The sequence below is a fragment of the Pelophylax lessonae genome (genome assembly GCF_965119305.1).
Source record: "Pelophylax lessonae genome assembly, chromosome: 5".
NCBI classification, from domain to species: domain Eukaryota; kingdom Metazoa; phylum Chordata; class Amphibia; order Anura; family Ranidae; genus Pelophylax; species Pelophylax lessonae.
The window spans coordinates 317,453,977-317,480,235 of record NC_138772.1 but is presented as its reverse complement, the minus strand read 5'-3'; the positions used below and the strand labels follow the sequence as shown (position 1 = coordinate 317,480,235).

At 45.1% G+C, this 26,259-nt stretch overlaps 1 protein-coding gene across 1 annotated transcript in view; it reads left to right on the top strand.

Annotated features, from left to right (window-relative positions):
- Positions 1-431: 431 nt before the first annotated feature.
- Positions 432-26,259, top strand: part of WRNIP1 (WRN helicase interacting protein 1) — a 202,014-nt gene continuing 176,186 nt past the window's right edge. The window contains exon 1 of the mRNA XM_082258763.1: positions 432-1,205. Coding sequence (XP_082114889.1) covers positions 594-1,205 — 612 coding nt within the window. The 5' untranslated portion in view covers positions 432-593. The remainder of the gene's footprint in view (positions 1,206-26,259) is intronic.

Below are 26,259 nucleotides of genomic sequence, written 5' to 3'. Positions count from 1 at the left end.
TGTGCGGCCTATTTCAGCGTCCCCTGCTAACCCTGCCGGTGACAGAAGTAAGTTATGACTAGAAGATATGGTAAAGCTAATGAAAGGCTCGCTATTGTTCCTGGTCCTCCCACACAGTGTACAGTACGGTACACGAGTCGCCATAGAGCCAGCAGCAATAATGCAGCATGTGATAGCAGCGCGCCCTGAGAGAAGAAGGCGGGAGGGGAGGGAGGAGCAGAGCGGCTCCCATACTGCCCCGGTCTGTCCGCTACCTCTGACCCGGGAGAAGGAAGCTGGGGTAGAAGAGTGTATATGCAATGCTGAGCTTACACGAATCCTTTCTATTGTCACCTCTAACGAGCTCCTGACTGAGATAAGCCGCTGAGCTGGTTAGTGCTAGTGGGCGGCCGTGCTGCCTTCCTGACTGAGGTTCCTCATACATTGTAACGTGTAGTGATAGGAGGTGGCTGCACGTGTTCATTGGAAGGCTGCAGCTGTCCTGTGATAACCTCAGCTCATCTCTTCAATGCAAACACATGTTGGTTGAATAAGTGTAAGTACATAATAATATTTTTCATATTAAAACTCCAAAAAAAAATTGCAATCCAAAGATGGAAGAAGGTGCTGAGATGCTGGGTATGGCCCTCAGTGGCAGCTCAGACAGTACCGTGACATGCCCCGTGTGTGCCCAGGCCATGCCAGCCCAAAATATCAACAGCCACCTTGATTCCTGCCTGGACAAGAAGACCATGCCTAAGAAAAGGCGGCTCTCCGCACATGAAGAAGGGTCAGAGACTCACAGCAAGACCTTTGCCTCAGCAACGACCAGTTTCCCCGTGTTCCAGAAACATAAGACCGCTGAGCGCTTACGTGAGGAGACCCCGTCTAAGTCCCCCTTTTTTTCCATGACCTCCCCTAAGAGGACTGATATGAATGACAAGTGGAAGGATATCAATGCGGGTACCAGTGCGGAGTTTGTAAAGAGGGAACCTTCTAATAGGGAGCTGTCCCAGCAGAGTGAGGTCGTACAAGGACACCCCAAAGAGAAGAATATGGCCGAGAAGTTGGATGGCAAGCCACTAGCTGACAAAATGAGACCCTGCACACTCCAACATTACATGGGCCAAGAGAAGGTCCTCGGAGAAGACACCATGCTGAGAAAACTCTTACAAGCCAATGATATTCCTTCTATCATCCTGTGGGGGCCTCCTGGTTGTGGCAAGGTTGGTGTACATTTGTGATTTTTTTGTAATATTAAAAAGTGCGAAAATTTAGAGAAAAAAATTGTCCAACATAAATGTGCAGCAGTGGCGTAGCGTGGGGGGTGCAGGGGGGGCCGGGCGCAACATCTTGGGGGGCGCATCCGCAGTGTCACTCTGTCTGTCTGACTCTGACATACACAGTTCACACACTGTCTGCGGCTGCCTCCATCTTTAGGCTGGGATAAGTCCAGCGCGGCCGCCCTATGGCTGAAAATGGCGGGTCGGGGCAGGGCTGGACTGTGCCTCACCTGTCCATTAGTGTGGGGTGGCGTTGCAAGCCAAGCCTCGCGTATGCCGCCTCACGCTGGTCATTCTGCACTGAAAGGGGGCACGCTGGTCATTCTGCATTGAAAGGGGGCACGATGATCTCTCTGCATTGAAGGGGGGCACGCTGGTCACTGTGCATTGAAAGAGGGCACGCTGGTCACTGTGCATTGAAAGGGGGCACGCTGGTCACTGTGCATTGAAAGGGGGCACGCTGGTCACTCTGCATTGAAAGGGGGCACACTATACCTTGATTACTGAAGGCCCCTTTCACACTTTTGTGACCTCAAAATCGGGTTAGGGGGCGCAAATTACTTGCCTTGCCCCGGGTGCTGACAACCCACGCTACGCCACTGATGTGCAGTCACCTTTTGACAACGTAAGAGTCCATGCAAATGATTGCCTGCAATGAAAATAATAGGCAAATCAAGAAAAACACACAGTGCTTGATCCGCTGTGCAATAAACTAATAGTGTGCCACCTCAATGTGCTCCACCCCTCCACCAGGAGTGTTCTCACCTGGGGTAATGTTGATCACCATGACTAAGCGTGATCCAAACCAGCTTTTTAGTCCACTGGTGGTTATATACAACTTCTCCAACCTCCTAGACTCCTGTCATTATGGATTGTAGTACCTCGATAAATTTTAATGAATGATAAGAATAGCCAATAGTGCTTATACCCTTTTTAAAATTGCATTTATTAAAAAAGTCACTCACTTTTTACAGGTGCATGCATCGCACCAAACCAACACTAGCGTTCACAATCCAAAGATACATTGTTTTTTGGACAATCCAGGGTAAACAGCAGCCTCATAAACAGACCTAGCCTCCAGCTCCACGTTGGGTCCTAGGTGTCATCACCGTGCTGGCCGCTCCCCACCTGGGTCCTAGGAACCAACGTGGAGTTGCAGACTAGGTCTGTTTGTGAGGCTGCTGTTTACCTTGGATTGTCCCAAAAACAATGTATCTTTAGATTGTGAATGCTTGTGTTGGTTTGGTGCGCTGCAAGCACCTGTAAAGAGTGAGTACCCTGTGATTTCTTTTTTTAATAAATGCATTTTTAAAAAGGGTATAAGCACTATTGGCTTTTCTTATCTTTCATTCAATATATCAGGATACTACAATCCATAATGAGAGGAGCCTAGAAGGAGGTTGGATATAACCACCAGTGAGCTAAAAAACTAGTTTGGATGACGCTTAATCGTGGTGATCACATTACCCCAGGTGAGAATACTCCTGGGGGGAAGCACATTGAGGTGGCACACTATTGGTTATTTGCACTGAGAGGTAATTGCACGCAGAGATGTATAGTAACGAAGTAGAACTACTTAAGTACTGTACTTAAGTACCGAAATGCGGTATCTGTACTTTCCTAGAGTAGAATTTTTTTCTCCTACTTCTACTTTTACTTCACTACATTTTTTCGATGATTTCGATACTTCTACTCAAGTATTTTTTTTTTGTGCTGCATAGTTACTCGTTACTTTTAAAAAAATTACCACTGCCAGAACAGTAGATGGCAGGTTGCATAAAGCTCAAAAAAATGTTTATAATGTCATTTTTAAATCAGCGCATATGAAAATAAAGGCTGTGTATAATAAAAGCTGCTATACCAAATCTTTCCAATAAAAAGAAAATATGAAACAAACAAATAAATTGTGCTACAGCGCTTAAAGTGCATCAAGAAACTACTAACGAACACAAGTTAATCATTTGAAATAATAAAAAACAATATGATGTTCAAACGTTTGACTTCTTTCTTTAATAACTACATGACACAGTACTTGTACTTCTACTTTCAGTACTTGAGTAGAATTTTTTTTTCAAAACTACTGGTACTTTTTACTTTTAGTACTTAAGTAGCAAATTTTTTGAAAAAACTACTTGCAATACTTAAGTAAAAAAAATGTTGAATACTTTAGTACTTCTACTTAAGTAACTTTTTCTGCGAGCACTTCCACTTCTACTCAAGTCACTTTTTGATCGAGCACTTGTACTTTTACTCAAGTAGAAATTTCGAGTACTTTATACAAGTCTGATTGCACGACGGATCAAGCACTGTCTTTTTTTTTGATTTTTGCTTTACATTTTTGTTGCAAGCAATTATTTACATGAACTTCTTTATTGTTATAGTGATTGCACGTTTATGTTGGACAATATTTTACTATATGTTGGACAATTTTTCACTAAATTTATTCACTTTTTATTATTATTTTATTATTGGTATATTCTGATTTTACAGTCATTTAGCATTCACATAGCACATAATTTATTGTGTATTGATTTAGTTAGCACGAGTGGGATTGTGAACAATGCTAGCAGCTTAAATTCACTTAATTTCATAGATAGTAGCTCGAAGGATCAATATATTTAATTTGTGATTTTTTTTTTTTTTTTTTGTGTTGCCTCAATACATACATACTGAAGCTGTTTAATAAATATGACATCTTTGAAGTGGTAGTATTAGGGATGCACCGAAATGACCGAATTTTGGACCGAAACCGAAACCGAAAATGCAGGATGCCCTTGGCCGAAAACCGAAACCGAAAATGACTTTTTCCCCCAAAAATTTTTTTAAAATGGATAGAACAGGGGCATACACCAAAAACAGGCAGCGACGTACACCTGTCGCTGCTACCCTGTCACAGTATATGTACTGTGATGGGTTGGCAATAGGTTAATTTAATTACCAATGGTATTTGTATTATGCAGCATGAGGGGGTTAATGTATTGTCACTGCAGGTCACTCATCTATTAGTGACCGACCAGTGGCAGGTAATTAACCCCTTTGTGCTGCATTAGTGCAACCAGTGTTAATTAACACTGATACTGGTTGCACTAATGCAGCACAAAGGGGTTAATTACCTGCCACTGGTCGGTCACTAATAGATGAGTGACCTGCAGTGACAATACATTAACCCCCTCATGCTGTATAATACTAATATCATTGGTAAGCTGCCTCAGCTCCCCCCCATCTCCCCCCACCCCCACTGCCTCAGCGTCCTCCTCCTCGGGTGTCCTGCATTCAAAAGTCCCGCCTCTAGCCGGCGGCACCGCCTCTCAATGACGTCCCTACTACAATCTGTGCATTATGAATGGACATACCAGGTCGGGGGGCGGGGCGAGCGGCCGCTATAGAGAGAACTAATGTGATCCTTCCCTGTCAGCTCAGCACGTCTATGTGTGAATGAGAACAGAACTGAGCTGACACCGGGCGGGGGGGCGGGCGGAGCGGCCGCTATTAGCTGTGACTATGTGAGAGCTTCTCTTCCTTGTCATCGGAGATACATGCCTGTCAGTGAAGAGAAGCTCTCACATAGTCACAGCTAATAGCGGCCGCTCCGCCCGCCCCCCCGCCCGGTGTCAGCTCAGTTCTGTTCTCATTCACACACAGACGTGCTGAGCTGACAGGAAGGATCACATTAGTTCTCTCTATAGCGGCCGCTCGCCCCGCCCCCCGACCTGGTATGTCCATTCATAATGCACAGATTGTAGTAGGGACGTCACTGAGAGGCGGACGGCCGGCCAGAGGCGGGACTTTTAAAACCTGCCCTGCGCTGCGCCCTCCTCCTTCCCCCACGGCGGCCATATTTTATTTTCGGCACTGTTAACCCATTATCGGCCGAAATGAGAGAGGCTCATTTTCGGCCGATAATTTCGGTGGCCGAAATTTCGGTGCATCCCTAGGTAGTATAGTCATTTTTTTTACCACTTCAGCCCCGGAAGATTTACCCCTCTTCGTGACCTGGCCATTTTTTACGATACGGCACTACGTTGTTTTACTGACAATTGCTTAATCGTGCGACACTGTACCCAAATAAAATGCATGTCTTTTTTTTTTCTCCCCACAAATAGAGCTTTCTTTTGGTGGTATTTGATCACCTCTGCAGTCTTTATTTTTTGCGTTATAAAAAAATAACCGAGAATTTTTTGCTATAAGACATATCCAATAAAAAAATGTAAAAAATCTAATTTCTTCATCAATTTAGATCAATATGTATTCTGCTACATGTTTTTTGAAAAAAAAAGTTCCCAATTAGCGTATATTGATTGGTTTGCGCAAAAGCTATTGCGTCTACAAACTATGGGATAGATTTATAGAATTTAAATTTTTTTACTAGTAATGGTGGCTATCAGCGATATTTTTTTTTTTTTTTTTTAGTGGGACATCCGACATTGAGGCAAATTTCCCACTAAGTGACACCTTTTGGGGATCAGTGACACTAATACAGTGATCAGTGCTAAAAAAAAATGCACTGTCACTGTAATAATGACATTGGCAGAGAAGGAGTTTTTTGTTTAATTTATTTTTATTGAAAATGGTTAAACAGAACATTGACAACACAATCCGACATAGCATACTGTGAAAAAACAGCAGAGTCATAACAATATAAGTACAAATGACCAACATATGCCGTGCAGTGCCAGAGAATACTATAGAACATGAATGCATACATCTTATCCTGCACAGCTCTAACTTGAGATGAACAACCAGTCCATAACCAATATGAGCAGTAAAACAAAAGCTATGTCGGGAGAAAAGCAGAAGAAAAAGGAAGAAAGGGGGAGGGGGGGGAAAGGAAGGGTGAGGGTGGGTAGGCCACGGGCTACAAAATTTTTAGCATTTACACATTAATCGGATAGGACGTTAGTAGAAACGCCAACAGTGAGTAAAGAAATATAAGCCGTGAGGCTTTAAAGGTTGACCATGAGTACCAGATAGATTGAAAGCGGTCCAGCTTGTCTCGGGCAATAAAGGTGAGTTCTTCCAGCTGACAAGTCGCCTCAACCTTTAGTAACCATTGCCGCACTGTGGGAATGGTGGGAGTGCCCCAATGAACAGATATCAGAGCCTTCGCAGCGTTCAGCATGTGGGGTATGGCTGAACATTTATATTTGGAGAGAGGCAAAGTAGTACCGTGCAGCAAGACCACCCATGGGTCAGCCGGGACCCTTTCTTCCGTGATGACCTGGATAAGTCGTAGAATTTCTGACCAGAATGGCTGAACAACAGGGCAATGCCACCAGATGTGTGCATGTAAAGCAACTTCTCCGCAACTCCTCCAACATAACGGGGAGATGGCCGGAGAAATACGGTTCAATTTCCGGGGAGTGTAATACCCCCTGGATAGCAGCTTGTAGTTGGACTCAGCCACCCTGGTCGAAATAGAAGAAATATGTGCAAAGGCGAGTATCTTGTCCTTTCTAGCATCTGAGACCTGAGAGTCAAGGTCCAGTTCCCATTGGTGGATAAAGTTTGGGTAGGGTGGACCTTGCAATGACAAAAGTGCTTTGTAGAACTGCGATGTAGAGTGGAGGGGGGGCATCTCGAGGGTATAAAATGGCCTCGATAGGAGTAAGGTCTTTGGAGTCCCGCAAGGGGCGAGGTAAGGAACCAATGAATGTACCCAGTTGCCTGTGTCTCCAACGGTCCATGATCGTAGCAGTTCTGGGACCTAGAATAAGGTGCAGAGGTTTTAGAGCATTGGAATGGACCACATGATGCAGCAATAGTGGAGTTTTTGGGGACCATTGTTTAAAACCAGCGTCCAGTGAACCAGGGGTGAAGTAGGCATGATTCAGAAGTGGCATGAGAGGAGAATTGTAGGCCCAAGAGAACTTCTTATGGAGGTTGTCCCAGACGGACAAGGTAGATAAGGTCAGAGGGGAGGTAGTCGAAGAGAGTGCCCGGGCAGAACCAGGGATCCAGGGAACCACAGACAGGTCAACACCGCACATGTCATATTCCAACTGAACGCACAATTTGGAATTAGATGAGTACCTCCAGTCGGACACACGGGTGAGTGAGACCGCCCGGAAGTAGTCACGAATACTAGGGAGTGCAAGCCCCACCAGACCGCTTAGGACGATATAGCGTTGCCCCAGAAATCCTGGGGCGCCTACCCTGCCATACATATTTAGTAATCAGAGACTGTAATAGAGTAAAAAGGCCAATACGTACACCCAGCGGTAGCATTTGAAAAAAGAAAAGAATACAAGGTAAAATATATTCATTTTCACAATATTGGTCCTCCCCAACCACGAATGGTGCAGGGAGGACCATCTCCTCAGATCGGACTTAATAGTGTTCAGCAAGGGGATATAATTATGCTGAAATAGGGAATGCAAGTGAGGGGTGAGGTAGATGCCCAAATATTTCAGTTTAACCGGGCACCACTGAAAAGGGAAGGGAAAGGGAGGCGACTAATGTGCGGGGGAGGTTAATATTTAGAATTTCAGACTTAGTCATGTTAATTTTAAAATTGGAGAGCTGGCGGAAGTCGGCACAGGCCCGCATCAGCACCGGCACCGAAACATGGGGTTGTTGAATAAAAAAGAGGATATCATCCGCGTACGCGCCATATTTGTGCGTTTTTTGCCCAACCTTGACACCATGGATATCAATAGAATGCCTAACAGTGGACAGGAAGGGTTCGAGGGAAATGGCAAATAGCAAGGGAGACAACGGGCACCCCTGCTGCGTGCCATTATGTAAAGGAAAGGGGGTACTCAGGAGGCCGTTAACACGTACCTGTGCCGTCGGATGAGCGTAGAGGGCAGCAACGCGTTGCAGTGCCCGCGGGCCCAAGCTGAAAAAGCGCGGAGTAGTCAACAAATAATCTCAGTCCACCCTGTCAAACGCTTTTTCAGCATCAGTAGATAAAAACAGGGTGGGCTGGGATCGGCTGCGGACAAAGTGAATTAAGGAGAGGGCGCAAAGGGAGTTATCCCGAACCTCCCTCCTAGGGATGAATCCCATTTGATCCGTGGAGACCCATGAGGGGATGAGGGGTAGAAGTCTATTAGCCAACACTTTGGGTATAACTTAAGGTCTACGTTCAAAAGGGATATGGGGCGGTAGCTACCGCAATCCGTGGGGTCCTTGCCAGGTTTGGGCAAGACAGAAATGTGAGCGGCAAGCGACTCTGGGCGAAAGCCTGCGGATTTGGAAATCGAATTGGCATAGGAGGTCAAATGAGGTAGCAATAAATCTGCAAACTTTTTATAGTATGCCAACGTGTACCCATCAGGGCCAGGGGCTTTGCCCACCGGTGTACTTTTCAGTGCCAGTTGGAATTCTTCTATTGAGAAATTATCCTCCAACTTTCTCAAGAACGCCTAGATAATTTCGGGAGATTGGCTTGCTTGAGGTACGCCCAGATACGCTTCCGTTTTTCAGGAAGTGGGAGATGGCTAAGGTCACCGTCAACATGATAGAGCTTACTGTAAAAATCCCTAAAAGCCTGGGCTATAGCAGGGGAGGAGTGAACCATAGGGCTATTAGAAGGCTTCAGTTTCTGTATGAAGGCGGATGTTTTTTGCTCTTTAAGAGACCTGCCAAGCAGCCTGCCTGGCTTGTCTCCCCATTCATAGCGCTTGTGAGCTATTAGATGAAACTTGCATTTAGTGGCCTTGTCGAGTAAGGAGCGCAAAGTCTCCCTAGCCTCCGTCAGAGCCTGCAGGTTCTGAGGTATGCATGGACAGTTTGTGAAACTTTTCCAGGTCAGCGCCCAGTGAGAGCTGCTCCGCAATCAGTTGACCCTGCTCCCTCTTCCTCCGAGCTCCCAACTCTATCAGCTTGCCCCTCATGGTGGCTTTATGCGCCTCCCAAACCAAGGAGGGGGGGGCACCATCACAGACATTATCGCTGAAATATTGCGACAAAGCGGACGATAAAAAAGCTGCATCTGAGGGGTTTGCAAGAAGAGAATCGTTGAGCTTCCAGTTAGCGGAGCGGGAGGGGAGAGAAGGCAGGAGCAGGGTGGCCATAACGGGTGCGTGGTCCGATAAGGTGGAGCAGCCAATGGACGCCAATCTCAAAAGTGGCAAATGAAAGTGATCCAAGAATATGTTGTCAATCCTAGAGTAACAGCCGTGAGCTCTAGAAAAGTGGGAAAAGTCAGCGACCTTAGGATGTAAAATACGCCAGACATCAACTAGTTGAAGGGCGAGCAATTGTTTCTTAAGTCGGGCTATTTGTTTGAAGGGGACGTTAGATCTGCCTTTAGAAGTGTCAAGGATTGGGTCCAAGACCATATTGAAGTCGCCAGCAACAACTAGCAGGCCTTCGGCAAACTCCGCCAGCTCTTGTAGTGTTTTTTGTAAAAAGGTAGACTGAGCCTGATTAGGTGCGTAAATGTTAGCTAGCGTACAGCGGGTGTTACCTATGGACCCCTTCACAAAAAGATAGCGGCCATTAACATCAGTAAGCATCTTGTCAAGTTGGAGTGTTCTTGTGGAACCCAATGGCGACCCCTTTCGTCTTGTTCGAAGAGGAGAGACTATAAAACCAAGTAGGATAATTCGGGGAGAATAGTTTGACATGTGTGGAATTGGAGAGGTATGTTTCCTGTAGAAAGGCTACAGAGCACGATTCACGCTGAAGCTCCCGATACAATTGGTGGCGTTTATAGGCTGTGTTCAGACCCCGAACATTATATGACAAGATCTTTATGGTCGCCATGGAGTATCAAAGAACGCCCCACACACAATAAACATGCGCCCAGGCCTACCAGGAAGAGGGAGGGAAGGAGATGGGACGGGGATGGGAGAGGAAGAGAAAGGAGAAACAGGAAAGAAGAACAAAGAAAAGGGAGAGAACAAAGAGAAGACACAAATCGAATGTCCAATGGGACATACATCATAGTCACGCAGCAAACTGCAGTGTTCCCAGAGGGGAGGGGGGAAGCAAGAGACGGAGCGTCACGCAAGGGAAGACCCCCTGCGCGGCAGGACCCCGACCCCCGACACCCCCATACTCTGGAGGAGAAAGGGGAACATGGCAAGCGGGTGGATGAACATCCCGCAGAACCACCTAGAAGGGAGCGGGTGGCAGCATCCCGGCAAACCGAGGTAACAGAAACAGTAAATATAAAATAATTAAAGAAAACCACAAAAGCCGCCCCCTGGCAAAGGGGATATTACCTGACCCAAAAGGCAAAAACAATAAAAAAGTCATAGACAGGTAAGCGAACAGGTGCACAAGCGGATGAGCATGACCCCTAACTGAAACATAGAGGGCAAGGTGAAAAAGGCAGTCACCACATCAAGGACAACATGGATAGGTGCAACCCACAGTTACTCAGGCGGGTGAGGGTACAAGGCAGTGGAGCTTGATTTACGGGCAGATAACGGTGCAGAGGTGCGCATCTTCTTGGAGGGCGTTTTGCGCCAGGAGGTATCCGGTTTAAAGGAAAAAATGGAAATGCAATCATGCCATCCTGGCAGTTCCATGGGGGGGGGGGAGACCCATGACTTGGAGGAAGGCTGGAAGATCCTCGGGGGAAACGCAGGTCCGGGAAAACGCACGTTTTTAGTGGAATAAGACAGGCAGGCAATCCCCACCGATATGTGGCGCTGTCCGCCTTGAGTTGCTCCAACAGGGGTTTCAGTGCCCGCCTGCGTTCCAGGGTTTCCTTAGAGAGGTCAGGGAAAAGATTCAGAGAGGCCCGTCAAAATCTATGACCTGTGTGCCGCGTAGTTTGGACATGATGGCGTTTTTGTCCTCGTAATAATGCAGGCGGCACAAGACATCTCTGGGTAGATCAGAAGACAAATTACGTGGTCTAAGGGCTCTGTGGGTACCTGAGGCATGTATCTCCTCTGACAGGGAAGTGAAGGCTCACATAGTTATAGTTATTAGCGGCCGCTCCCCCCGCCCTCCCGCCCGGTGTCAGGTCAGTTCATTCACACACAGTCCCGCTGACAGGGAAGTGAAGGATCACATAGTTATATCTATTAGCGGCCGCTCCCCCCGCCCGGAGTGTCAGTTAATTCATGTACATCGTGCCGCTGACAGGGAAGTGAAGTGAAGGCTCACATAGTGACAGCTATTAGCGGCCGCTCGCCCGCCCTCCCTCCCGCCCGGTGTGTCAGTTCATTCATGTACAGATCGTAGTAGTAGTGACATCACCGGGAGGCGGGCGGGCGGCCAGAGGCGCGTCTTTTGAATAATGGACACCGGAGGAGCCGAGTGAGTAGGAGAGGGACGCTGAGGCGAGCTTACCATTGGTATTAGTAATATGCAGCATGAGGGGGTTAATGTATTGTCACTGCTGCATTAGTGACCAACTAGTGGCAGTTAATTAACCCCTTTGTGCTGCATTAGTACAACCAGTATCAGTGCAACCAGTGTTAATTAACACTGATACTGGTTGCTCTAATGCAGCACAAAGGGGTTAATTAACTGCCACTGGTTGGTCACTAATGCATCAGTGACCAGCAGTGACAATACATTAACCCCCTCATGCTGCATAATACAAATACCATTGGTAATTAAATTAACCTAAGTATATATATTGCAGAGAATATATTCTTCGCGCCTAGGAACGCCTAATTAAACAGATATCTAAACTAATAAATATATTAAAAATAGCAGCTGCTATAGTAAAAAGAGGAAATGATTAAAAAAAAAAAACAAAAGTAGATGGGATTATATAGCGCTTGCTGGCAGGATCAAATAGAGATATAAATTATGGTTAAAAAAATATAATAAGTATTATATAAAATCTAAACCCATAAATTAAGCACAGTATAAATATATTAATAAATAACAATGGTGTCATAAAAATGTGTAATAGTGCCAAGTGAAGCCCATAAATTGTTCATAGGTGACTAATGGCCCGTACACACGATCCGAAAATCGGACGAAAATTAACGCTTGTGAAAGGATCGGACGATAATCGGATCGTTAGTACACAGCTTACGAGAAGCGATCACGACAGTTCACCCGATATTATCCGGTCGTGCAAGCATAAAAATTTTGATCGTATTATAACACATCGTACGATAATCGTATTATCCGTATGTTGTTCGTCCGAAAAAAATGGTGAGCAGTAGACAGCGCATGAGCAGTAGACATAATTTTCCCCTCACACGCTACAGCGTGGTTACGCATACCGGAAGCTAAGAATTATCGTCCGAGAAAATTCGTATCATGAGTAGACATATGCCGGTTTTCGGTAATTCGATATATCGCGGTATTGCATAGCCACGGTATTGTTATTGTGGCATTTTTAAAATACCGAGTTTATCTGCCCTGGGTCTGACTTGTGAATTGATACATTTCAGTGAGCTGGATGACTCATTCACTCACTCAGCTAACACCTTTCAGCATTAAGTCTCCTAACTATAAACAAAAATGATTACATTTGTATCTTTTCCTTCCCTCTGCCAGGGAGAAAGGAAGTTTAACCTCTTAAAGACTGGATCTTTTTCTGACATTTGTTGCTTGCAAGTTAAAATCAGTTTTTTTTGCTAGAAAAGTACTTAGAACCCCCAAACATTTTATATATTTTTTTAGCAGAGACCCTACAGAAAAAAATGGCGATTGTTGTAATATTTTATGTCACACTGTATTTGCGCAGCAGTCTTTCAAACGCAATTAATAGACTTTAATGAATGAATAAAAAAAAAACGTAACAGTAAAGTTATCCCAATTTTTTTTTTTTGTTACACAGAGGATCTTTATTCCAAGCTAAAAAAATCGTGATTCTCATTTTGGCCAGAACCGTGCAGCTCTAATATATTATATATATATATATATATATATATATATATATACACACACACACGCATAGCAGCCCACATTACATTATTATATAGCCATCAAGCAGTGTCTGGCCTACCTGGTGATGACTGGTCCTGGCGCTCTGATCCGATGGCCTGGTCTTTAAAGGGGCAAATCCTTGCGATCCAGAAGTGGTTAAACCTGCAGGAGGACCGGTGTTTTTATCTATTAATGACTTTACTATTGCTTTAGGCCTGGTTCACATGTATGCAGGTTGGCGGTTCACATGTATGCGGGTTGGGGGCCCACATTTGCACAGGCATAGCAGCCCATTGATGTGAATGGGCTTGGGCTGCTATGCCTGCGTTTTCAGCTGAAAAAAGGTGCATGCAGAATTTAAAAAAATGCAGTGGCCATGAAATCCATCCTTCTTTTGCACCATGCGACTTACCTGCCGTTGCTGCACATGCAAACTGTTTTTAAATGCCGTGCCCACGTATACAAAAAATGCAGAAAGCTTGCCAGAGCAGTAACTGCAGGTTAGTCGCATGGTGCAAAAGTAGGATGGATTTCAAGGCCACTGAATTTTAAAAAAATGCTGCATGCACCTTTTTTCTGCGGAAAATGAGGGCATAGCAGCCCGTTCAAATCAATGGATTGCTATGCCTGTGCAAATGTGGGCCGCCAACCCGCATACATGTGAACCACCAACCCGCATACATGTGAACCGCCAACCCGCATACATGTGAACCACCAACCCGCATACATGTGAACCAGGCCTAAAGCAATAGTAAAGTAATTTATAAACAACACCTCCTTCAGGTTTAACCACTTCTTGACCACAAGGATTTGCCCTCTTAATGACCAGGCCATCGGATCGGAGCCGAGCGCCAGGACCAGTTATCACCAGTTAGGCCAGACACTGCTTGATGACCTATTTTAGGCCTGGTTCACAGAGTCTGTACTGACTGACTATATAATAATGTGCATAAGTGAACCAAAGCCCCTAAATTCAGCAATGAAATTGAAGTGAGGTGGAAATTTAATAATTTAAATTTAATAATAGAATACCGTGATAATACCGTATACCGTGGCAAAACCTTAATCAATTAATCGCAGCATGAAAATCTGATACCGTCACAAGCCTAATCATGAGTAACCTCTCCCTTTAAGCGAATATTATTGAGAGCTGCTAGAATACGAAAAATAACGGATGGAACGTTGCCCGATTTTCGGATCGTGTGTACTGGGCATTAGTGACAAATCATCCACTAGAGTGCAAGGAAAAGTGCGAGTGCTCAGATCCTCCAATGGTCCAAAAATCTAATCATGAGAAGTGACTTCAGGGAGGGGTAGGATGTAAACTCACCAGATATGATGGGTCCCAATTGCCTTACGGCAGAGAAACCAATAGCGCTTTATGACCTTCCTGGTCAAAGGAATGGCAACTGCTGGGCTGTGTTCCCCATAGACCAAAATCCCCCTCCTGGCAGATAAGGTCCTCCGAGTGCAGTTAGGGAAAAAACATAAGCTCCAGATGGTGCAGTACCGTTTAAAAAATATTTATTGAAGTTTCCAATCAAACAATTGCAATCATAAAGATAAAACACGCTAATTCCGTGCCCGCTGCTGTGCTGTCTGTAGCGTGGAGAGCGGTAACTACCGGATTGCGTTCCAGTTGACTTCCGGGCTAGCGGCGTGCGTTCCACCTGATGCGCGTTTCGTCAGAGCGTATGATGTCTTCAGAAGACGGAGCGCCCGTGTGAAAGGGCCCTAACAGTGTAAATTTGCTGTCCCCTCAAAATAACTCAACACACAGCCATTAATGTCTAAACCGCTGGCAACAAAAGTGAGTACACACCCAAGTGAAAATGGCCAAATTGCCCAAAGTGTCCAATATTTTTTCCCAGCACTGCCTTAACCCTCTTGGGTATGGAGTTCACCAGAGCTTCACAGGTTGCCACTGGAGTCCTCTTCCACTCCTCCGTGACGACATCAGGGAGCTGGTGGATGTTAGAGCCCTTGCGCTCATCCACCTTCCATTTGAGGATGCTCAATAGGGTTTAGGTCTGGAGACAGGCTTGGCCAGTCCATCACCTTTACCCTCAGCTTCTTTAGCAAGGCAGTGGTTGTCTTGGAGGTGTGTTTGGGATCGTTATCATGTTGGAATTCTGCTCTGCGGCCCAGTCACCGAAAGGAGGGGATCCATGCTTTGCTTCAGTATGTCACAGTAGATGTTGGCATACATGGTTCCCTCAATGAACTGTAGCTCCCCAGTGCCAGCAGCACTTATACAGCCCCAGGCCATGACACTCCCACCACCATGCCTGACTGTAGGCAAGACACACTTGTCTTTGTACTCCTCACCTGGTTGCCGCCACACACGCTTGGCACCATCTGAACCAAAAAAGTTTATCTTGGTCTCATCAGACCACAGGACATGGTTCCAGTAATCCATGTCCTTAGTCTGCTTGTCTTCAGCAAACTGAGGGCTTTCTTGTGCATCATCTTTAGAAGAGGCTTCCTTCTGGGACGACAGCCATGCATACAAATTTGATACAGTGTGCGGCGTTTGGTCTGAGCACTGACAGGCTGACCCCCCACCCTTCAACCTCTGCAGCAATGCTGGCAGCACTCATATGTCTTATTTCCCAAAGACAACCTCAGGATTAGATGCTGGGCACGTTCACACAACTTCTTTGACCACGGCGAGGCCTGTTCTGAGTGGAACCAGTCCTGTTAAACCGTTGTATGGTCTTGGCCACTGTGCTGCAGCTCAGTTTTAGGGTCTTGGCAATCTTCTTATAGCCTAGGCCAGTGATGGCGAACCCATGATCCCATGATCCTCAACTACACTGCAGAATGCATGAGCATCATGGGAAAAGTAGTTCCAAAACATCTGGAGTGCCAAGGTTTGCCATCACTGGCCTAGGCCATCTTCATGTAGAGCAACTATTCTTTTTTTTAGATCCTCAGTGAGTTCTTTGCCATGAGGTGCCATGTTGAACTTCCAGTGACCAGTGAGTGAGAGCGATAACCCCAAATTTAGCACACCTGCTCCCCATTCACACCTGAGACCTTGTAACACTAATGAGTCACATGACATCAGGGGGGGTAAATGGCTAATTGGGTCCAATTTGGACATTTTCACTTAGGGGTGTACTCAATTTTGTTGCCAGCTGTTTAGACATTAATGGCTGTGAGTTGAGTTATTTTGAGGGGACAGAACATTTACACTGTTATACAAGCTGTACACTTACTACTTTACATTGTAGCAAAGTGCCAATTCTTCAGTATTGTCACATGAAAAGATATAACAACATATTTACAAAAATGTGAGGGGTGTACTCACTTTTGTGAGATACTGTATATTATATATAGTGCTGTATTTGAATACTTATTTTATAGCGCAGTTTTTTTTTATAAATGCATTATTTGGTTTAGTCTGTAGAGGGCACTATGAGACAGTTTAGCTGGTAGAATGTACTGAGGTAAGGATAAGGATGACAACTGTTACATTTTCACAGCCAAATAAAGTCAATATTTTTCTGCAGACAGGTTTAATAAGGTTCTCTAGCAAAATAAGAAGGTCATTTTGGCTCATTTACGAAAGGAGTAGAGCATTTTTACTTGGCAAAATGAACTTTTACTTAGTTTATTGAATAAGGGCAAGTTGTGCTAACTTCTGTCGGTTTTCAAAAGTTTTTTTCTTTGCAAGTGATTGGGCATTCTTTAACAAATACATTTTTACCACATTTACTAAGATAAGTGAAAGCCCCCTTACAAAGTGAGAATGCTATACTATTTTAGGTAATTGGCCTCAATAACTTGGAATAAGTATGCAAATTACAAATTGTGACATCATGTTCTGGATTCTGCATTCTAAATCTAAGTCAGTATTGAAGTCGCAGACAGTCAGGTAATTTTTATAGAAAAGGACAGAAATGACAGCTTCCATATTTTACTAAGTACAGGCAGTCCCCGGGTTACAAACAAGATTGGGTCTGTAGGTTTGTTCTTAAGTTGAATTTGTATTTAAGTCGGAACAGGTACATTTTTTTAAGCCAAATTTTTTTTTTTTTTACGCTTTCTGGATAGCATAGGGAAGGGTTATCCCCCTGTAATGTTTGTTTTGCTGTCTGTGCGCCTATTCAGAAGATTTCACCTCACTTTCTGTCCCTATGACAATCTGATTTTAAAAATGTTGTGTTGTTGTGGAAGCAAGGATTGGGGATAACGTTTCAGTGGAGACACCTTTTTCCCATGACAACACTTACAGGAGAGAATTTTTCTTCCTAGGGCTAGATTAAATCTCACTTCCTGTTGTCTCCCTCCATTTCAAAATCAGATGTTTGTAACTTGGGGACTGTACAGACTGAGTACACCCACCATCAGAGATATTTTTTCATGTAGAAGTTTGTGGTGAACTACTGCACAGACATGGGCAACCCAGAGATCATTTTACCGGATGGGAAATTTTATTTGCTCGCAGGAGGCAAAAATCATAAGTGCAATTTGTGTGAAAGTGTCATTGTCTTTTAAAGCAGACCTTTCCCTCCATAAATTAAAATCCACAGCTACATGCAAGTCTGCATGCTCAACTGTAATTCAGTTGCATGCAAATGTAAAATAAAGCATTCTTTGTGAGCTTTCTCTTTTTATGTATTTTATTTCCTAATTTCTTAGGCACTGGTGATGTAGCCAGTGCCTTTCAGCTGCCCTTGGGGAAGGCTGTGTCACCAGTTTATTCCAGGGAGATCTTGGGAGTAATCTTCAAGATTATTGAACCCTCATAAGATTTTGGTTGAAAGGCTCAGGGGAGATGAGAGATCTGGTTAATATGTCATTTGAGGGCTAGCACAGAGAATAGGAAAAAAAACTGGCCACTGATGACTGAAAATAAAAATAGTGAAGCGGGATACTGAGCACGGGCAGGACCAAACAATGGGAATTTACCAAAGAAAGAAGTGCGTTCCTCTATGTAAGTCTAATGGTTCCCCTAAATACATTTAATCAGCGTAGATGTTTTTTTTAATGGGGGTAGGTGGATCCGTTTAAAGTTCAGCGTTTTAAATAATGTATAAGTGTACATATTTTTTCCTCCTTGCCAAGATCACAGTGTTCCCCCTGACGATGCCTTCATCTGCTTTTCTTTCCAGGAAGATGAGCCATGTGTTTAGGGATTTTCCAGGCTCATCTTCTACTTCCTATTCTAGGACATAACCAAATCCTGGTGCCTTTGTTGTTCTTAGCTGTTAATAAAAAAATGTCTGAAACAGACATGAAGCTCCAGCATCTTGACTTACAAGGATTCAAAATGTCAATCTGGTCACTGGGGGAATAGAGACTGAGGAAATGTTTTCTCCTGCCTGCAGCAGACCGTTGACCTCATCATCCAATATAAAGTCACTTAACTGGTGCTTAAGGAGTAAGTTCACCTTTTTGCAGAAAATCTGTAAGGTGACCTTACACTGGACCCCCTCCCCACCCCCCCTGCTCCCACTGTCAGACACCGAAAAGCTGCTTCACTGGTCCAGGGATGTGAAATCCCTGCGGCTTTCTCTCCGCACAGTGCTGACAGTACGGACTAGAAGGCTTCTGATTAGTCAGCGCCATCCATGTGACAATGCTGGCCAATTAGAATCTTTGCAGTCCGTGCTGGCTAAACAATACGGACACGAGTTTAAGCCATGGGGGTTTCAGATCCCCGAATCACTGAATTGTCTTTTTGGTGTCTGACAGCGAGGGATGGCAGCAGTCTGGAATAGCAGGACGGGGATCCAGTATAAGGTCACCTTACAGATTCTCTGTAAAGGTGAACTTACACTGTACGAATTGCTGTGCTGTACCCATGCAAGGCAAAGAAACAGATCCACTTTAATGCTCAGTTCACACTAGTGCGACTCCAAAGTGACGAGATTTCCAATGAGACTTTGGAGTGCGATTTTCTTGCAACTTTACACTCTCTGGCACTCAGGCTGCAAGAAAGTTGCATCAAAATAGTGCAGGAACCTTTTCAAAGTCGCTGCAACTTAAGTTAACTTTTTTGCAGGTTAAAAAAAATGTGTATTTATTTTGTATTTTTTTTTGGGAGCCTTTAAAGCATTGCGCCAGTGATCAGCAAATCGCTGGTGCCATGCAGGTCTCCTCCAGATCTGTCAGAGTATCTGTGTGCCCGTACATCCCGTACAGACAAGCAGATACAATCTGACAGGAAGAATCTACAATCTATCACGGCACTCTACGGGGCTGTGGTAGTTCATTAAAAGCTACAAGCCAACAACTGCAAAGGATGTCGGGGCTTGTAATTCATTCACACACAGAGCTGTGTAAATAAATGACTTGGCCGTGATTGGCTCTGATTTAAAAAAAAAAGTGACAGCCTGTACATAGAATATCTCCCCGTGCTTTTGTCGCGCGGGGGGGGGGGGGGGGGGGGGAAGAGAATCGCACAGTGGCTGCAGCATTGGGAACATGTTACATGTTCCCAAAGGGGAACTTATTCTTTAAGCCGCATAGATTGAAATGGGTGATTTTTCAAAGGGTAGGGGACCTCATCAATTCCCAAGTTCAGCAATGCCAAGCCAGGGGAAGCTTGCAATTGTAGTTTAATTATTTCAGAGATGCGGAGGCCAAAACCTAGCCAGGTGTTTACAGGACCATAAAGGTGTGGTAATGTGCCTACTTGCCCACAATCTCGCCAACACAGGTTTGAAACCTGAGATTTTAGATATAGGAAACTGTGTCATATATTAACGGAAGACTATTTTGTGCATCATTTCCCACATCCCTGCATTTCTGGAGTATGCATAAGTTGCTGAGGTAGCTTGTTGCCATTGTTCCGCGGATGGAGACAGGTCTAAATTAGATTTCCAGGCCAGGTGAGAGTTGGACAGCGTAAAGACAGACTTCTCACCTAGTTGAGCATAAATGAGGGAGATGCCTTTCGCGTTTACCCTAGGGTTGCTCAAGAAAACCGTAATTCTACACGGTATGGAGCAAGTGGCACTGGAGCATTGTCTCATTAGAGAAGAGATTTGGAAATAAGTGTAGTATTCCCTTTTAATTTCTTCTTGATGGGATGAGAATGACTTGAGTTTACCAGAGTTAAATAGACATTGGATAGTTCTAATGCCCCCATCTAGCCACGGTTTGAGATTAATATTGGGAACTACGAGAGAGTAGACTTCCAACGGGATGGGAATATTAGCTGTAGGTCCACTATACTCACTATACTCAATGGAGCTTGTATAACTCCATGCCTTAAAGGCCGCTAGAACTGTTGGGGGAAGGTTAGTTGGGGCGCATTTTTTAAACTGTTGTGACAACAGAAACACCTGAAGGTTTTTCCCCGGCACTAATGCAGCTTCCACGGTCGCCCACGAAGATTCATTAAGATGAATGAACTAAGTTCTCATTTGGGTCAAAATAGATGCCAAGTAATAGTTCCTGAGATTCACGTGACCCAGGCCTCCGGCCTTCCTCTGTTTGGTTAGCTTACTAAAGGCACAACGGGACCGCTTGTTTTGCCATAATAGTCTATTTACCATCCCCTGTAATTTAGCTAGATAGGTTATCGGAACAACTATGGGAAGGGTTCAAAATAAATAGAGAAGCCTCAGTAAGAGTATCATTTTAAAGGCTGCAAGCCTACCCAGCCAGAACAATTCCACTTAAGAGATTTGAAGCAGCTTGTGGCCAGCCATGTTGCCACGAATGGGAGGTAATTAGTTTGGAATAATAGATTGGTAGTTTTATTAAGTATAATTCCTAGGTAACTAATCCCATCTGCTGCCCTATGAAATGGGAATATTCTCTCTACTCCTGCTTTAGTCTCGGAGGCCACCTCCAGATCAAGAATATAAGACTTGGTGGCATTCACCCTATAATAGGAAACATCCTGAAACAACAATAGGGCAACATCAACCTCCTTAATGGATGTCTCGACATCAGATAACATTAAAATGTCATCGACGGACATGCCTATGACATGTGATCGGTCTCCCACCTTGATTCCCCTTATCCCCGAATGCGACCTTATATATGTGGCCAGAGGTTCCATCAATAAATTAAATATCAGGGGGGACAGTGGGCACCCCTGATGTGTGACGTTAGTGATGTTAAACGGCCTAGAAAGCGGGGTTCCCGAAAACACCTGGGCAGAGGGGATGAATACAAAGTCAAGATGGCTGTAAGAATGTGGCCATGGAAATCAAACCTCTGAAAAACCCTTAGCAAGTACCTCCAATGTATGCGATCAAATGCCTTCTCCACGTCTAAGGCCAGGAGCACAGAGGGAGTTTTAGATACCTGTGTGGAGTGGATAATATCGATCACCCTTCTGGTGGCATTAGCCGATTGTGTACCTTTTTTATAAACCCGGCCTGATCCGTGTGGACCAAAGTCGGCAAAACCTCAGCTAGGCGAACAGCTAACAGTTTGGCATACAGCTTTACATCGACATTTAACAGTGAGATGGGTCAGAAGTTCTGAGGCAGATCTGGCGGCTTACCTGGCTTTGATAACGTTATAATCAATGCTGTTAACATTTCGTGGGGGAAAGAGGACGAGGCAGCAGCTGTTTAAATGTATGAAGAGAGTACAGTACAGACCAAAAGTTTGGACACACCTTCTCATTCAAAGAGTTTTCTTTATTTTCATGACTATGAAAATTGTAGAGTCACACTTCAAGAGGTAGTCACCTGAAATGGTCTTCCAACAGTCTTGAAGGAGTTCCCAGAGATGCTTAGCACTTGTTGGCCCTTTTGCCTTCACTCTGCTGTCCAGCTCACCCCAAACCATCTCGATTGGGTTCAGGTCCGGTGACTTAGGAGGCCAGGTCATCTGGCGCAGCACCCCATCACTCTCCTTCTTGGTAAAATAGCCCTTACACAGCCTGGAGGTGTGTTTGGGGTCATTGTCCTGTTGAAAAATAAATGATGGTCCAACTAAACGCAAACCGGATGGAATAGCATGCTGCTGCAAGATGCTGTGGTAGCCATGCTGGTCCAGTATGCCTTCAATTTTGAATAAATCCCCAACAGTGTCACCAGCAAAGCACCCCCACACCATCTCACCTCCTCCTCCATGCTTCACGGTGGGAACCAGGCATGTAGAGTCCATCCGTTCACCTGTTCTGCGTCGCACAAAGACACGGTGGTTGGAACCAAAGATCTCAAATTAGGACTCATCAGACCAAAGCACAAATTTCCACTGGTCTAATGTCCATTCCCTGTGTTCCTTAGCCCAAACAAGTCTCTTCTGCTTGTTGCCTTTCTTTAGCAGTGGTTTCCTAGCAGATATTCTACCATGAAGGCCTGATTCACACAGTCTCCTCTTAACAGTTGTTCTAGAGATGTGTCTGCTGCTAGAACTCCGTGTGCCATTGACCTGGTCTCTAATCTGAGCTGCTGTTAACCTGCGATTTCTGAGGCTGGTGATTCGGATGAACTTATCCTCCGCAGCAGAGGTGACTCTTGGTCTTCCTTTCCTGGGGCAGTCCGCATGTCAGCCAGTTTCTTTGTAGCGCTTGATGGTTTTTGTGACTGCACTTGGGGGCACTTTCAAAGTTTTCCCAATTTTTCAGACTGACTGACCTTCATTTCTTAAAGTAATGATGGCCACTCGTTTTCCTGTACTTAGCTGCTTTTTTCTTGCCATAATACAAATTCTAACAGTCTATTCAGTAGGACTATCAGCTGTGTATCCACCTGACTTCTGCACAACACAACTGATGGTCTCAACCCCATTTATAAGGCAAGAAATCACACTTATTTAACCTGACAGCGCACACCTGTGAAGTGAAAACCATTTCAGGTGACTACCTCTTGAAGTGTGACTCTACAATTTTCATAGTCATGAAAATAAAGAAAACTCTTTGAATGAGAATGTGTGTCCAAACTTTTGGTCTGTACTGTATGTTGTGGAATGATTTGAAGTATTCCCCACTATAACCATCTGGACCTGGAGCATGGTGGTGAATACAGCCTATTTTGACTTTGTGCCTAAGACCCTGCAGTTTCGGGGCTAAGAGCTTACCAGCCTCGTTACCGCTAGTATAGTGAGACATTTTCAAACGCCTGATAATTTTATCATGTGATCCAATAAGGAAATTGTGAAGTTGGCATCTAAGTGAGGATAAAAGTGTATTCAGTGTGGGGGATGGACTGTTTTTTTCCTGGGTTTCCATTGATTTTATCTCGGCTAACAATGCACCCAGATGCTGCTGCCTAGCCCTCTTAACCCTTGAACCCAACTATATAAATAAACCTCTCATGAAAGATTTATGAGCGCTTCACAAAACACATGGGTCCGATACGGAACCTGCATTGTTCTTAAAGTATTAGACCATCTTCCAAGACACTTCTAGTATCCTGTTTATATAGTAGAGACTGGTTCACCCGCTACATGAAAGCGGAGCGAGGGGGCAAGCGAGTCTACCAACGTCAGAACCACAGGAGCGTGGTCTGACCATGTTATGACCTCAATCTCCGCTGAAAGTGGAGCGAGGGGCAAGAGAGTCTACCAACGTCAGAACCACAGGAGCATGGTCTGACCATGTTATGACCCCAATCTCCACTGATTGTAATTTTTGTAGTAGCCATTTGGTCGTCAGGAAAAGGTCCAGTCTCGATTAGGAGTTGTGGGACACTGAGAAGTATGTATAATCCCTCTCGGTTGTGTGCAGACACCGCCAAGAGTCATACCGATCAGGGTCATGTAGTAAGGTTTGTAGCAAATTTTGTGTGACGCCTGCGAGAGGCTGTAGAGTCCACCGTGGGGTTAGGTAAACCGTTGAAGTCTCCACAAAAAATCACTGACCCCTGTTTAAGTCCACTTTCTTGTGCAGCTTTCTGAGAAAGCGTACCTGGTGGTTGTTAGGGGCATACAGATTGACTATTGTGTGTCTAGTAGAATTGAAATTTCCAATGAGGATAAGAAATCTGCCTGACGAATCCTCCAATTTGGCAATCAAGTGAAAAGAAAAAGTGTCTCGCAACGCTATCATCACCCCTCCTTTTTTTTCACATGTAGACGCCAAAAAGATGTGGGGATAACTCCTGTGAGAACACTGTGGGGTGTGTTCCTGATGAAAATTGGTCTCCTGCACGCACAAGATGCTTTGTGTCTTGCGGACTCAGTCCAAAGTGAACGACGCTTAGTGGGGTGATTTCAAACCCCTAGTGTTTTAAAGAGCCGTAGTGATATGTTTGTATGAGTAGGAACACGATGTGGATTTTGTTAGAGAACTTGTAGTCCCATTTAGAGAATCCGATATGCGAACCAGGCACCGTATGAGAGCAGACTCCAAGACAGAGACTCCTGGTGATCCACCGCAGCAACTAGGTAGACTCCCTGTGGGATAGAACAAAATGGAGAAACATATGTAAAATAAAAGGAAAACAAAACAAGTCATTAAGAGTGCATCATAGATCCGGTTGCAGTTAGGAACTTAACTGCTCCAGTAGTTGGGGGAAACGGTCTACTGGCTAAGGCCGCCTCCCTGCTCCCCGGCCAGAGATAAGGTGATGAAGGAACAGGAGGCACTGGCGAAGCGACCTGAAGATGTAGACAACACTTGGTCACATCTCAGCTCAGTTCGAGGAGACAGAGCGGTGATGAACCTGAGGGGGACGGTCAGGGATGTTATCGCAAATTTTCAGGGGTTGAAGTCCCGTTTCTAGAGAGGTTATCACCTGAGTTTTACCGTCTTTGGTTACCAGGAGCTTCATGGGATTGCCCCATTTGAAGGGTAATAGAATGGTTCCTCAGAGCTTTGGTAATGGTGGTAAATTTTTTCCGCAGCTGCATGGTATACTGCGAGAAATCTGCAAAAAATTGGACGTTATTATATGGTGAAGGTAATGAGCCCTGGTTGCGGGAGATTTCCATCAGCTGATCCTTTATATGGAAGAAATGCACCCGCAAGAGTACATCATGGGGTACCTTTTCCGGAAGAAAAGACGGTTTAGGGATGCGATGGATCCTGTCAATTGTCAAGTCTGTATCAGATACCTCTGGCAGTATGGCCTTGAACATATCTAGCACATATGGGTGCAAACTCTGCACCTGCACAGATTCTGGTATGCCCCGAATTTTTAAATTGTTTTGTCTGTATCTATCTCCCAAATCAGCAAGTTTTGCTTTAATCCAGTTTTGCACCCCAGATTGATCTTCCTGAGCGTCAATGAGGTCCTTAATGGTATGTGCGAATTCATCCATTTTAGTCTCTATGTGATCCACCCTATTGCCCAGGGAGTTAATCTCTGTGGTAAAATGTTTAGTTAACTGTAGTATGTCCAAATGGATAGAACCCATGGGAGAGACCAGCATATCTTTCATTGTTGTATCCATTAAAGGCTGATTAGCGGTAGTAAATGACAATATGGAGTCAGGGAGCTCCCTGGTGCTGTTTAAAAAGTCAGGGCTGTACGTCTCACCTGGAGAAGCTGCAGGATCCTCCAGCCTGGGCCTTGATTTAACCGGGCTGCCATTCAGGGGGGTAGATGCTGACGGAGATAAGGGGGTCCGCATAGATTTATGTGCAGATGGAGCTCCGTTGTCTGCTCCTGGAGGGGAATTCACACTGCCTGGTGGTGAGGAAGGGGAACCCGGCGCCATCTTGGATTCCCCCACCTTCGGTCTGCATTTAGAAGGAGGTTAACTTGCACGGCCATGCCTGCTCTTTCTTCCTCCTCGGCATGTCGGCACTGATGTCGGGTGTCTGCCCGCACTGTCCAGTCTGATTAAGAAGGCCTCCTGCCGTCGCTTGGGACTTCTAATTCCGGGTCAGCAGCAGAGCTCTCATGCTACGCATCCGTCCGGCTCCAGCGCTAGCCACGTCCCCCCAAAGACAGCGTTTTGTAAGCAGGGTTCTGGTTCCACAAGAGGTCCCCACAGGTTTGGCCACCTTTACTGTTGCAACAGATTCCTATCATCCAATGATGGCTCCTGTATCTTACCAGCAGGCTGCTGCTGCAGTGGATTCACATCCAAAGAACAGCAGGTGAGTTCCAAAATGCAATAAGTGTAATGCCTCGTACACACGTACCGATCGTCGGCCGACCGATCGGCCGTCTTTTGTCCAGGGCTGTCCTGTCCACTGAAAAATGCAAAAGACTGCACACGAATTTTGTCGGCCAACAACAGCCGACTGCAGAAGTTATGTCATGTGATGGTTAACTTTCCCTGTCTTTTTTCTTCTCTGAGCATGCCCAGTCTTGCAAATCTGCTGATTGTC